The following is a 13,868-nucleotide window of genomic DNA, read 5'->3' as shown; positions in this document are numbered from 1 at the left end:
TCTGCCTGGTAACCCCACCTTTACTCTCTCCCACCAATCATAACCTTTCTAAGACTAAGGCCTGCCTAACCCGGTCAAAGCTTCCCTCCTTCCACTGTGTTTATCTGGGAAGCCCTAACCTTATATTGTTACAATTACTTATTTAAAAACTGGACTTTCCAGTACAAATGAGGGACTGCAGGTTGTGCTGTCAAAAGAGGGACTGTCCATCTAAAAACAGTTGGGAGGTATTGCTAGTGACCGTGGGTGGGCAGATTATTGCTTGTCACTGTTCTGTAACAATCAGCCACACTCCCAGTCCCGCTGCTTATCACACGTGTGCATGGGGAGGGGGAATGTTTTGACATGAGGGCTGGCGCGCTGTGATGACGTCACGCTGGAATGCAAGGCAGAGAGAGGTGGAAGCCACTGGGCGTGTTTTAGCTGAGCTTGTGCAGAGCTGCCTGATGTCTGCGAGTCTCTGACACTTCCTGAATTTCTTAGGCACAGATTTCCCTGAAGAGTCTTTCCCTGTTGCCGGTTTTCTGTGGTCCCTATACATGGCTATGCACCCCTCACCTTCTGTGTGACACAGTTCTGTCTCCTTTATTTACCTGTCTTTGTACATAAACACAGTCGCATCAGCTACATGTCTGAATCCGAGCCCCAGTGCACAATGACCGAGGTCTGCGACCCACAACATGCTGCAAAGCTACTCCGGGCTCTCGGTTCGTTCAGGGGGGAGTCCGGCTTCTGCGATGCACTTCTGGTTCTGGAGGGGCAGGAGATCCCCGCACAAAGGAATATACTGGCAGCAGCCAGTCCGTACATTCGGTGAGTAGCTTTAAATTTCCACTGATTTGTAATGCCTGCCATTGTATTATTCTTCATCTAAAACAAACGAGCTGCGAGTTGTAGCCTAAAGCACAAGGGCGTCAGTCTTTGCAAAGCTTTCTGCATAAATATCTTTGTAAATTCAATCTGCGTATCAATGTAATGAAGGGCCTTTTAAAATATACTATTGATGCTAGTGATTATTTTCTTTGAGTGCTCCCACTTTGTAACCCAAGTATTTGCATTAGAGAGTAGGAACTAGAATGTCTCTGTGTGACTCTATATGTAAGCTATAAAGCAGGGGTGTCCAACCTTTTGGCTTCTCTGGGCCACTTTGGAAAAAGTAAAATGGTCTGGGGCCACACATGAAATACACACTCACTTTTGATTTGTAAAAGTAAAGAAAATACACAGAAAAGAACTACAATACCAGCTGGATAACCAGACGGAGCTATACACTGGAATATGGGACACCTGGATATTAAATAGACTTCTTATAATTACTAACTGGGCAATGGGCAGAGTCCCCCCTACTCCATACGTCACCACATTATTACAACCTGGCATACTAAGCCTGTTCCTAACAAGATGACAGACTGAGGGGGTTAATTGTGTCCGGACTTAGAGAGCACAAAGTTTTATTTCACTATTTTTTTCTCCTATTTCCATACCTTTAGGGCTATTCCACACGGGGAGATAGCCTTGCGTTTGCGGTCGCGGCGACAAAGCGCCGCGCCAGTCGCCGCGACCGGCGCAGGCGACAGTTTTGTATGGGCGCCTATGTAAAAACGCCTGTGCTAACCACACGAGGCGATGCGCTTTTCAACAGTCGCCTGAAAATGCCTCGCCAGGCTTTTTCAGGCGACTGTTGAAAAGCGCATCGCCTCGTGTGGTTAGCACAGGCGTTTTTACATAGGCGCCCATACAAAACTGTCGCCTGCGCCGGTCGCGGCGACTGGCGCGGCGCTTTGTCGCCGCAAACGCAGGGCTATCTCCCCGTGTGGACTAGCCCTTATTTCTTCTTTTTTTCCCACTTCTCTTCCTTCACTGGAACCCCCCCCCCACGATTGGATCAAAGTCTACCAAAAGGCCCCAGATCCGCTCACCACACTACCCCCCCCCCCCTGTTTGTTTTTTTACCAAAGTTGTAGCAGGCAGGCAGATCTAATGTTGTGTGCTAAAGTGTTGCAGAGATGAGAACGTGCAGCAGTTTAGGGGGAATACAGTGCTCCAACTGGGTGAAGCACTTAGCACAAGTAGCCAGAAACCACACTGATTTTGCTTCACAGCCTCTCCCTTCACCAACACGCCTCTCTCTGATTCTCCTGCACAAGTCAGACACAACAGGAGCGTAGTAGGAACAACAAGCTGAATTGCCAATGCCAGGTACCAAGTAGTGGCAGCAGGTGGGCCCATTAGGTCCAGGGGGGGGCATATTTTTTGCGACATGATGTTTCCTCGGGAAGCGAGTGTTTCAAGCTGGGCCACATTCATATCCATCCTGGGCCGCATGCAGCCCTGAGGCCACAGGTTGGACACCCCTGCTATAAAGTGTCTGTAAATGGATATTATATGTAGCTTTTGGTGCCCACACAAAGACACTATACTGCAGGCATTAAATAGGTAATATGGAACTCCAATGTGACTCACAAATTTATTATATTTAACCAAATTGCAGCAATGCTGGGGAATGTGTTACCTTCCCTTTATAATTTTGTTTAGTTATTAAGTGTCTGGTCTTTTCCAATCCCCTCCCCTACTATAGTCTTTCCCCTAATAACATAGTAGAAGAGATTGAAAAAAAGACACCTGCCCATCAAGTTCAACCTGTGAAACCCACCTAACTACTTGCCGATTCATAGAAATGCAAAAAAAAAAAAACTGTGTTCCGTAATTATATTAACATACTCTGCTAGCAGTGTTGTGCTTTTATGTACCCAAATGTTTCCATTACAGAGTAGGAAGTCCGTGTTTATGTGGCTATATATTGGGCGGGGGGGGCACACTTAAGGTATTAGCAACACAATAAAGGTGGCCATGGACATTATTATTTTTCTTTCCATGACAACCAATTTTAGTGTGATCTGACATCTGTCATATTATCGTGAGGTTAGTGCGCCACGAATGAACGATTTTTCGTCCTATTGATCGTCAGGTTAGAAAATTTTCATTGTTCACAGTGAAATTTATCCATTGTCCATTAGTTTGCAGGGCCAAGCAGGCAGCTACCCACAGTTTTCCTGCGCTCAACTAGATGGTATCGCGTGAAATGGTCCTTTTAGTTGATGTACAAATCATACATTTCAACGATTGTTTCAGGATAAGCTTGGCCCTACGATGAAAAGATCTTTTAAAATTTTAACGTCTATGGCCATTTTAAGGGACATGTACACAATGTTTCCAACTGAACTTTGTCTGTGTTAATTTGTTAACGTAGCAGTTTAGACAAGAAATTAAAGTATATACATGTCAATGAGGTAAATAAGTAACAGTTTGCTAAAATGAACTGTCCTTTTCACAGACCCTCAACCTCACTTGGGGGAAATTAATCCTACACATCAACGAAATATCTGATTGTTTGCCGAGGTGGCTGGTTTGGTGACGTCGCCAAATGAGCGGATCTTATAGTGTATGGCCGCCTTTAGCCTGAGGAAATCTATTCCCAAAGAGGTGACAAGTAAATGCAACATACACGTACAGCCGTTTGCAGAATTCCTGTGCTCTCTCAGTAGCAGCAGCAGCACTTCACCCCCCAAGTATTTACCGCAGCTTATAGTTGCCTGTCCTTGCTACAATGGAATTCACCTCTTTGGGAATAGATTTCCTCAGGCTAAAGGCGGCCATACACTATAAGATCCGCTCATTTGGCGAGGTCGCCAAACCAGCCACCTTGGCAAACAATCAGATATTTCGTTGATATGCCCACCAAAGGCAGGGAGATATCCGGCTAATCCAAATCCGATATTTCGGCCATATATACTAGGGATCCTCAATGAATTAAATTGCATATATTGCCTAGGCCAGCTTTCCTCTTCAGAAAAAAGAAACTGGTCTATGCAGTTCTAAAACAGGACCACCCCCACAATTTTACCTGTACAGGAATGGGAACCCGTAATCCGGAAACCGAAAGGCTGTCTCCCATAAACTCCATTTTATCCAAATAATCCACATTTTAAAAAATGTCCTTTTTCTCTGTAATATGGAAACGGTACCTTGCACTTGATCCAAACTAAGATATAATTAATCCTTATTGGAAGAAAAAAACGCATATTGGGTTTATTTAATGTTTACATGATTTTCTAGCAGACTCAAGATATGAAGATCTAAATTACGGAAAGATCCATTTTTCAGAATGCCCCGGGTCCTGAGCATTCTGGATAACAGGTCCTATACTTGTACTTCCAAGGCATCTGCCACACAGAAGTTAGAACTGGATGTGTACAGCATTTAGATTTAAATTTTTTTGTATAAAGTGCATTTAGAAATATAAATGAAGCAAGAACTACAGGTAAGATGTCTGGGAACTACAGGTAACATGGTAGGTCATGTACATTATTTTCGCACAGAGTGTCGCTAGCAAAAGTAAGCAACTAAATTCACTGGGAGCTTGCCAGACATATTCGTGTTCCCCTCCCCCAGTAAATTCAGCTTTCTTTGCCCATTAAGCTCTAAATTGTGCCTGGTAATTAAGATCACTTAAGGTCACTGTTCTGAAGTCCTAGATCTAATTAACAGACTGAATAAATGGCACCTTATTGATTTTTGATCCAAATCATTTTGCATCACAGGAAATATACTACAGTACTTTCCAAGATATGGTTTACAAAGCTTGATTAACCAACAATATACGGTTATGTTAGTAACATAGGAAAGCCATGCTGTGTAGTCATGATGCTGTAGATCTGCAGCCTGTATTGCAGAACATAGAATCAATGATGCAGAGAGATACTGAGACCACAGTGTCTAATGCTAAAATATCCTATGACTCAGGAGTGAATGACTTTTTTTTTCCTTGACTCATTGTACAGCCCATAGACTGCACACTCTTGTCAGAAGTGAAAAGTAACAAATATGCAGACCCTTCCTTGCTGGGAAGGTTGCACATCATCTTCTGTAATTTCAACCTGTCTGTAACCTAATTTGGTTTGGTTATTTGGTTTATGAGCTATAATTTATCAATGCAGAGGATATGCAGTGCCCACTATGAACAGATACTTCTGATCAGAGAGATGTCTAAAAAATATATATATATTTTTTGCACTTTAACAGATTTACTTTAAAGGGGCAGTGTAGTGTGCCCTATTGCTCAACATAAGATTAAATTATTGGGACCACAGACCTGGGCCTTGTATGACAAAATTTTCAGGGCCCCGTCTGCCTCAAGCTGGCCCCAAACCCCACCCACAGTAATAAGGCCAAGACAACACTTTTGTTAACTGATTGTTAAGTCAGCTGCTTCTCCAATTTGTCTGCATTTCTAATGTACAAATGAAAGCCACTTCGTTTCGGTCAAAAAAAAAAAACACTGGTTGGCCAGACCCCTCCCCTAAGATAAAACATACATTTTGGTGGCCAGCCCCCCCCCCCCACACACACAAGTTAAAAAAAATTAAACTTCCAGCCCCCCCCCCCAAGTTATAAAAATGTGGTGGCCAGCCCCACAAGTTAAAAAAAACCCATTGGTGGCCACAACCCCCCAAGTTATAAAAGTTTGGTGGCCAGCCCCCAAGTAAAAAAAAATAAAACATTGGTGGCCAGCCCCACACCCCACAAGTTATAAATAGCTATTGGTGGCCACCCAGGGTCCCCCATAAAAGTTTTAAAAAAACATTGGTGGCCAGGGTTATAAAAAAGACCATTGGTGTTCAGTGGAACTTACCTTTAAAGTCCTTATTCTTCTCTTCTTCAGTTTTTCAATCGGCAGATTTCAGCTCCATTCAGTAGCTTTTTCCTCCTTGCGGTGGCTTTCAGCTCCTTTCGTGAATTTCAGCACCGCTGGGCCACCCTTAAAGATAAAAAAACAATGGGCTTGTTCTAAACATTCTTCACATCTTCTTGTGTTTTTTCCAAGCAGTTGTGAGTGGATGAGAAGTTAGTGAATCTAATTACAATGATTTGGGATTCGGGTGAATCCTAAAGTAGTGGATTCTATGCATCCCTATCTGAAGCAACTTTGTGTGGCTGCAGCAATAGCTAAAGAGGCCCCGGGGGTCACATCTTTTTGCAACATATCTGACTAAAAGGACGAGCAAAGGGGTCTGCAGCAAAGAAATTGATTGTTATATATGTGGGTAATTGAATTTATACTTGACAACCTGATTAGTGTTTCATATATCCAAATTGCAGATTGAACTGGTCACTCTAGAAAGCATACTAGAAGGTTTTCTCCTGCCTGCTTTCTCTTCCCTTGGCAGGTTTGAACTCGAGCAATAGCTTGTCATTTGTACAGCTTACTGTGAATTCAAGCAAATTCAATTTATTGGATTAGTGCCTATTTCCCAAGAATCGAAGAGGCACTTCTGGTTTATACAGAGGTTTTCTATGCACCTACTAATTTATTTAATAAAAGTTCTAGCTGACTTTTTTTATTATAGGAGTTTAGCACAGAAAGCGTCCTAATGCTCCAACAAGATTCCACAGGCAGGGCGTGCCTACATCTCGTACATTGCAATATGTCCTGAGGCACACAGTAATCTTAATACAATTATAATGTGCAATCAGAATGCTACTTGCACATAATGTACTTTTATTACCCTTTAGTTTCCATGTGGAACAGGTATTGCATTAGAAAAATGCTTAGTGTGCCAATGTGTTGGGATCATACCTTGCTATACTATTTATTTGTTTCCCAGTCAGCACTTTTTTAACATCAATAAAAGTTGCCCTGTCAAAACAGGTTGTACAGAAAGTTGTACAAAAACAGGTTGAACTACAGTATTTATTTCTATTGCCCATGTTCCTTGATGTGTTAGTATTATTATCCTTTATTTATATTGTGCCAATATATTCTGCAGTACTTTCCCAAGATTATACATCATTCACATCAATCCCTTCCCCAGTGGAGTCTACAAACTAAGAACTTTTCACATTCACTGTTCCGGATTTCAAATCAAAGCGCCACTAAGCTGGCCTGCAATCGCTCCCCTAGGCTAGCCTGCGATCTTGCCCCCCCATACACGCACATGCTCTAGGAGTGCAAAGGATAAGTGGTCACTAGAGAAAAGCGTAATTGTCGCCAGGTTTGACAGCGAAAAATATGCCCATAGACCGGGTGAAAAAAATGCAATTGGTGACTGTTTTCTTGTTTCGAGAATTTTTGGTAAAGCGAAATGGATCAGATTCGCCCATCACCAGTGCCCACCTCTTACACCCATCAACCTGCCCATGTGCCTTATTGCCCTCTACCCAAGGAAATAGGAGCCGCATACAGGAAATTCTAAAGCTGGCAAAGTCCCCAGTGCAGTTCTATCAATGTGGCAACTGGCCAATTTTATCAGGAGCCAGTTAACCTTCTTGTATATTTTTGAAGTTGCGGATGGAAACTGTAGTCCCTGGAGGAGTAGCCATGTTGCTGAGCTGAGATTGTATTAGAGAGGGTGCAGAGAAGGGCAACTAAGCTGGTAAAAGGTATGGAAAATCTTAGCTATGAGGAAAGACTGGCCAAATTGGGGATGTTCATGCTGGAGAAGAGGCACTGAAGGGGTGCTTTAATAACTATGTATAAATATGTAAGTGGATCATATAATCTCTCTAATGCTTTATTTACCAGTAGGTCTTTCCAGCTGACACAAGGTCACTCATTCTGATTAGAAGAAAGGAGGTTCCACCTAAATATTCGGAAGGGTTTTTTTACAGTGAGAGCTGTGAGGATGCGGAATTCTCTCCCTGAACCAGTTGTACAGGCTGATACAATAGCTCTAAGAAGGGGTTGGATGGTGTTTAGCAAGTGAGGGAATACAGGGTTATGGAAGACAGCTCATAGTACAAGTTGATCCAGGGACTAGTCTGATTGCCTTTGTGGAGTCCGGAAGGAATTTTTTCCTCCTCTGAGGCAAATAGAAGAAGCTTCAGATGGGTTTCAACTGGCACATAGGCAGGTTAAAAAAAGTAAAAAGGTTGAACTTGATGGACGTGTCTTTTTTCAACCTAACTTACTATGTTACTATGTAGATACATCTGGACTTAAGTCACACACAGTCTGCTAGGATCTCAGCAGTTTTCTCCAATGGTCAGTCCTAGGATATACGTATCAGAGTTACAGCTGTAGCCAAGAGCTAGTCATCAGGAAATAAAATGGGCAGTTGCAATCCAATACGAATACGAATGATATATTAGATAATGCATCACCCCACACATACAAATACTGTGTATATTTTGTAATATTTTAACATTTCCCCTCAAAGCTTTACTAAATATGCAATGTTTATAATTGGGTTTAGAAACAAGTAAACCAGTTTTTTCTGCCTTGAACTGCCATAATGTATAATTTGTTTGCTGCTCTTGGGGTACTTGACTAGAGAGCAGGATTAACATCTTTATATCTAATAGTGATATTATTTTTTAGACGCTAACAGTGATATAAACCCATTTGGTTATGTGGATTCGGTCTCATGAGTTTCTTTTGTACTGTACTTTGTGTCTCAATTGTTAAGTCATATTTGTTATATATATATTTGTTATCTTAAAACATGTTATCCAGAAAACTCTTGAATTACGGATCACATGGACTCCACTCTAATTCTAATTTTTTTCTCTGTAATAATAAAACAGTACCGTGTACTTGATCCCAACTTAGATATAATTAATCCCCTTTGAAGTAAAAACAATCCTATTGGCTTTATTTATTATTATTTTTAGTGGACTTACAGTAGGGTGATCCAAATTATGGAAAGATCACTTACCCAGAAAATGCCAGGTCCTAAACATTCTGGAAAACAGGTCACACATTTCATTCCATTTATCATCTACTATTTGTGACCTCAGCTGGGTTGGCAGGGTTAATACAAATACAGCACTGTTTGTCTTTCCAAACCACCTTTACAACAAAACTGTATTAATATAAAAGTTATTTTCTGCTGTACATCAATAGCCCTATAGATGGCCCTTTATAATGTACATCCTTCCTGCTTTATGCATGTGATATCGATTTTAAATGTTAGACTAAAGCAAATCATTGCTTGTGTGTGTGTAACGCATTTTATATAAACAAGCCAGTAGCATCTCTTTACAGGGAAATCAAGGTCCATATTTTAAGAAACATGCACCATGTAACAATTTGCTTAACCTTTGCATCCATTCTTATCCATCATTAGTTAGTTTCTGACTGGCTGAGATTCCTTCTACAATACAGGTATGGGACCTGTTATCCAGAATGCCCAGGACCTGGGCTTTTCCAGATAATCTTTCCATAATTTAGTTATTCATACCTTAAGTCTACTAGAAAACTATTTAAACATTACATTAACCCAATAGGATGGGTTTGCTTTCAATAAGGACTAATTATATCTTAGTTGGGATCAAGTACAAGGTACTCTTTTATTACAGTGAAAAAGAAAATAATTTCTAAAAATTTGGATAAAATGGAGTCTATGGGAGATTGCCTTTCTGTAATTTGGAGCTTTCTGGATAACGGGTTTCTGGATAACGGATCCCATACCTGTATTCTGTTATAAAGCTGTGTATAAAAGAGCAGTGCAGAAATACATTTGTGCTATTTGAAATATATGAAATAAGCTATGTAATGAGATGACAATGACACAAGTACAAACTTGCTCAAACAGGTGTGCAACTGTAAAACTTTCTTAGAAGCCAGGGTTGTTCTCTGATTTTTATGTAAAAGAATTTTCTGTAAAATTGCTATAAATTGTTTTTAATAGACTTTACCAGATCCAGAGTGGTTGTAAGGTGACAGGCCAAAACTCACTTGTTATATGGCATTCCCTCAGTATGGAATGCAAAATATATGCACAGTGTAAACTTTTTTTCAATACCAGCTCTTGTACTCTGATAATTGTGCATTAGCTCTTAAAGTGATTTAGATCATAGAACCCACATTCTGGAATAAAGATCAAAGCGCCAATGGTCGTAGGTACTATAAGCTGTAGCACTTCCAGGTCAAAGAGCAGAGTGCTGCATTTTAAAGCTGCTCCTTTGCTCCCCACAGTTTCCCTTGCCCCAGGGAAATAGCAGATGTGGGGAATAAAGCCATTTGTCTGCTGTATGTAGTCCATGTGTCTGCTGTAGTCCATGGTTCCACAGCCCTGCAACTGGGGCATTTATTCTAGCCCTGTTTGAGGGTTGCAAGTGCCACTCCCTGCGTCTTCCTGTGGTTGTCTATTCCTCCATTCTATCAGCAGTCCTGTAACCATGTAAATTACACCTTATTTTTACTAACCAGCTTTTTCGAGTAGGTTGTGGGTATTTTGCAGATGTCAGAAATAACACCCAATTTAATAAGTGCACATGAATATGCATTTTTAACTTATTTTTCCTCTTTTTGAGAGATTTTTTCCCTAAGAAATTGTTTTAGTGCACTAACATGAGCAAGTCAAATGATAGCCATTCAGTTGAAAGGGAAGGGTCTGTTAATGACCATGCCATTTTGATAACTGCTGTTTTCTTTGAGAGGATTGCAGTGAGTAATGGCAGTCATATGCCATTAAGGTGATGTCAGACAGAGTTTGTTGCCTGCTAAAAAAAATCTATTCCCAAAATACATTTCAACTGTGGATGAATATTTTTTTCCATTGTAAAATGAAGATACTTTACTGGCTCTTGCTGAAACAATGTAATTGTGGGAAAAGTATCAAAGTGGTAATAGGTGGAGAGATTGAGGTATATATTTTTTTATACTGAAGGCTCTGCAGGCCCTATGTATAGAAGAATGCTGTAGTCAAGTTGCTTCTTCTGTGGTTAATTGCAGGCTAAGTGGTACCACTGATTTTTACTTTGCATAATAAGCCAAGGAAAATGAAAGATATTTTTTTTCTAGCGCAAAGCTCAACTACAACCCCCCAAAGAATGATGGCTCCATTTATCGGATTGAATTGGAAGGCATATCTGTGGACATTATGAAAGAAATCCTGGACTATCTCTTCAGTGGGCAGGTTGTGTGACAAACCTTTTTTTTTTCTTTGCAAAATATGTTTCATACATATATTCTCATATACACTTACATGGAACTAGGATGTAGTATACAGGGGATTTACAATTTGTGGCAGAATGTGCACCTGAGACAAGTCCAAGCAGTACATTTATGGAAAATGCAATGGTTCTAATGACTTTATTTATTCTCCATTAAAGGATTTTCTATTTCCTCTTAGGCTATGAGCACATATGGGTTGTTTTCCACCGCTGCTGCACTCAACCCTCTCCTGTGTCTGCACTTACATGCACTGTCAGCCTGGGTGCAGAAGCATGGGGAAGATTTTAGGGGTGAAAACGCAAGTATGCATTTTGGCACCAAAATCCAACAAACAGGCCTCTGTGCTCATAGTTTTAGTATGTGTTTCTGTTCTTAAGAACAGATATTATTTCAAGTTCTGCGTTGGTCACAACACTTCATAACCCCGCCTCAATGACCATAGTATCTGCAGGGTTAAGCTGAACGCACACAGACTGCTGGCTCCACTTCTCTCAGCCTGCATTTTTTTGGTATCTGAGTAATAGACCAATGTTTATACAATTTAAATATGGTTGGAAAATATATTTAGCATTTTCTCAGCTACTTAAAAGCACTGTATCTCTCTACTGTGGGAGTACCCAACCTTTTTTTATCCGTGAGCCATATTCATATGTGAATATGTGAGTAGGGGAGCAACACAAGCATGAAAATAGTTCCAAGGGGTGCCAAATAAGGGCTGTGATTGGCTATTTGTTAGCCACTATGTGGACTGGCATCTTAAAGGAGGATGTACTTGACAGTACACCTAGTTTTTGTGCAATTAAAACTTGCCATCAAGCCTGGAATTAAAAAAATAAGCACCTGCTTTGAGGCAACTGGCAGCAACATCCAAGGGGTTGTTGAGCAACATGTTGCTCACGAGCCCGTGGTTGGAGATCACTGCTCTAGTGTATGGGTTAGTGTATTGGTTTAAATCACAAAGAGGTATCCACACATGGAAATCATAAACAGATGAAAAGTAAAAGTATAAAAACACTTTCCCCAAATGTAATAAAAAAAAAAAAAAATTGCCCAGAAGCAGTAACCCATAGCAACCAATAAAATGCTTGCTTTTAAACAGGTGACAGTAAATGCTTCCTGCTCCTGGGCAAATGTAGGGCCTTTTATTACATAATCCCCTTTATTTCTTAACAGAACATTCCCGATACAGCCTGGTGTGTTTTGTGTTTAATGCACCCTGATACAAAAAACCCCCAAAAACTACCAGAATTGAACTAAGATATTGACAAGGGCATTAAAGCCATATCACATAGCATAAGAGAATTAACACAACTAATTTAATTGCGCTCCACAGAAATCATAACCAATGAAAAAGACCCCAAAGAACATGCAGGTGCAACTATATCATTTGTATGGCATTAATAAAAGCACAGGATTTAACTTGCATTTTACAAAGTGCTGTTCCAGATATACTGTAATATTCATGACAGATGTACCATAAAACTTGAATTTTACAGGCAAGCTCAGACACCTCCTTTACTACTGTAATCTAATTCTTCAGTAGTAAAATGCATTGCAGTGATTTTGTAATTTGTTGGTGAATTTACCTGCTGGTGATAAATCAAACCTGAAAACCCCCTATTTCAGTGGTTTAACCATAGTCAGCCAACCCAATGTGTTGCAACCAATACAATGACTTTCAGTATGCCTGTGACCTATGGAGTTCAAAAGAGTTTGCAAGAATTATATGCTTCTTTTGATTTCAGTTGATGTTTTTTTTTTTCAATTCTGTTTATTGAAATGTACAGAGAGAACAAGTATTATTATCAGTTGATATTAGTGGTTATCAAAAGGTGAGCTCTCACTTTCACCCACTGATAAATGTTCTCCTAAAAGCCCATATAAATCAATTTAGAAGGGAGGAATGTCACTTTTGTGAACTGCTAAGCTAAATAGATACTGACTCTTCTAGAAAAAAAAAGGGAGCATTCCATGAAATGAAGCCTTTGTTTTGACAATATGTTTTCTCACCACAAGCAAAAGACTTTCTTTCCGCAGCTCTTTCTCTAATATACATAACTAAGTGATTATGAGGAGATCAGAGAGAACACCTCTTTTTCACAAACATTAATTAATGAATGAGTGTGCTGTGAAAAGTTGTTGAAAGTTGCATCAATTGACCATATGCTATGAACATGTGCTTGAAGCCATAATGACTAATATAATGTTCTCTTTCTTCAGATCAGGCTAAGTGAAGAGACTATCCAAGATGTGGTTCAGGCAGCAGATCTCTTACTTCTTACTGACCTCAAAACTTTGTGCTGTGAGTTTCTGGAGGGCTGTATCACTGCTGAGAACTGCATTGGCATCCGTGACTTTGCTCTGCATTACTGCCTGAACCATGTGCATTATGTGGCTACAGAATTTCTGGAGACACACTTCAGAGATGTCAGCGGCACAGAGGAGTTTCTGGAGCTGGGTCCAACAAAAGTCAAGGAAGTGCTGTCTTTAGAAAAACTCAATGTGGGAAATGAAAAATATGTCTTTGAAGCCGTACTTCGATGGCTATCCCATGATTTGGAAGCAAGAAAAGTATGGTATTCTGTCATATGTGCTATTTTACTTTAGCCGTTTGTGTCAAAAATGTTTCCATAGTTTGGCATTAATTGTTAACATATAAAGACCACAGGGAGAAAATTGCCGTTCATTTATTCTGATTGTAAATGGAAACTATACCACCAGAAAAAATGCTAAACCAACTGATTTATATCATAATAAGTGACCTATGAAGGAAACCTACAAAATTGGCATATGTACTTAATGAATATTGCCCTTTTATAACGTTTACCTTAGGTCATCGTTTTGTAATATTCTGAGAGCAAACAGAGAAGCCACCATGAGTTTAAAGATGTGGTACCTTAATTTTAGGTCA

The 13,868-nt window shown here is 40.2% G+C and overlaps 1 protein-coding gene across 1 annotated transcript in view; it reads left to right on the top strand.

The window, feature by feature from the left end:
* The first annotated feature begins 402 nt into the window (after positions 1–402).
* The window catches only part of gan.S (gigaxonin S homeolog), a 40,156-nt gene continuing 26,690 nt past the window's right edge, over positions 403–13,868 (top strand). Inside the window, exons 1-3 of the mRNA XM_018260464.2 lie at positions 403–813; positions 10,805–10,919; positions 13,178–13,528. Coding sequence (XP_018115953.1) covers positions 629–813; positions 10,805–10,919; positions 13,178–13,528 — 651 coding nt within the window. The 5' untranslated portion in view covers positions 403–628. The remainder of the gene's footprint in view (positions 814–10,804; positions 10,920–13,177; positions 13,529–13,868) is intronic.

Source organism: Xenopus laevis, chromosome 4S (genome assembly GCF_017654675.1).
Source record: "Xenopus laevis strain J_2021 chromosome 4S, Xenopus_laevis_v10.1, whole genome shotgun sequence".
NCBI lineage: Eukaryota > Metazoa > Chordata > Amphibia > Anura > Pipidae > Xenopus > Xenopus laevis.
Note: the sequence above shows the minus strand (reverse complement) of the source record. Positions and strands in the feature narration are given on the sequence as shown.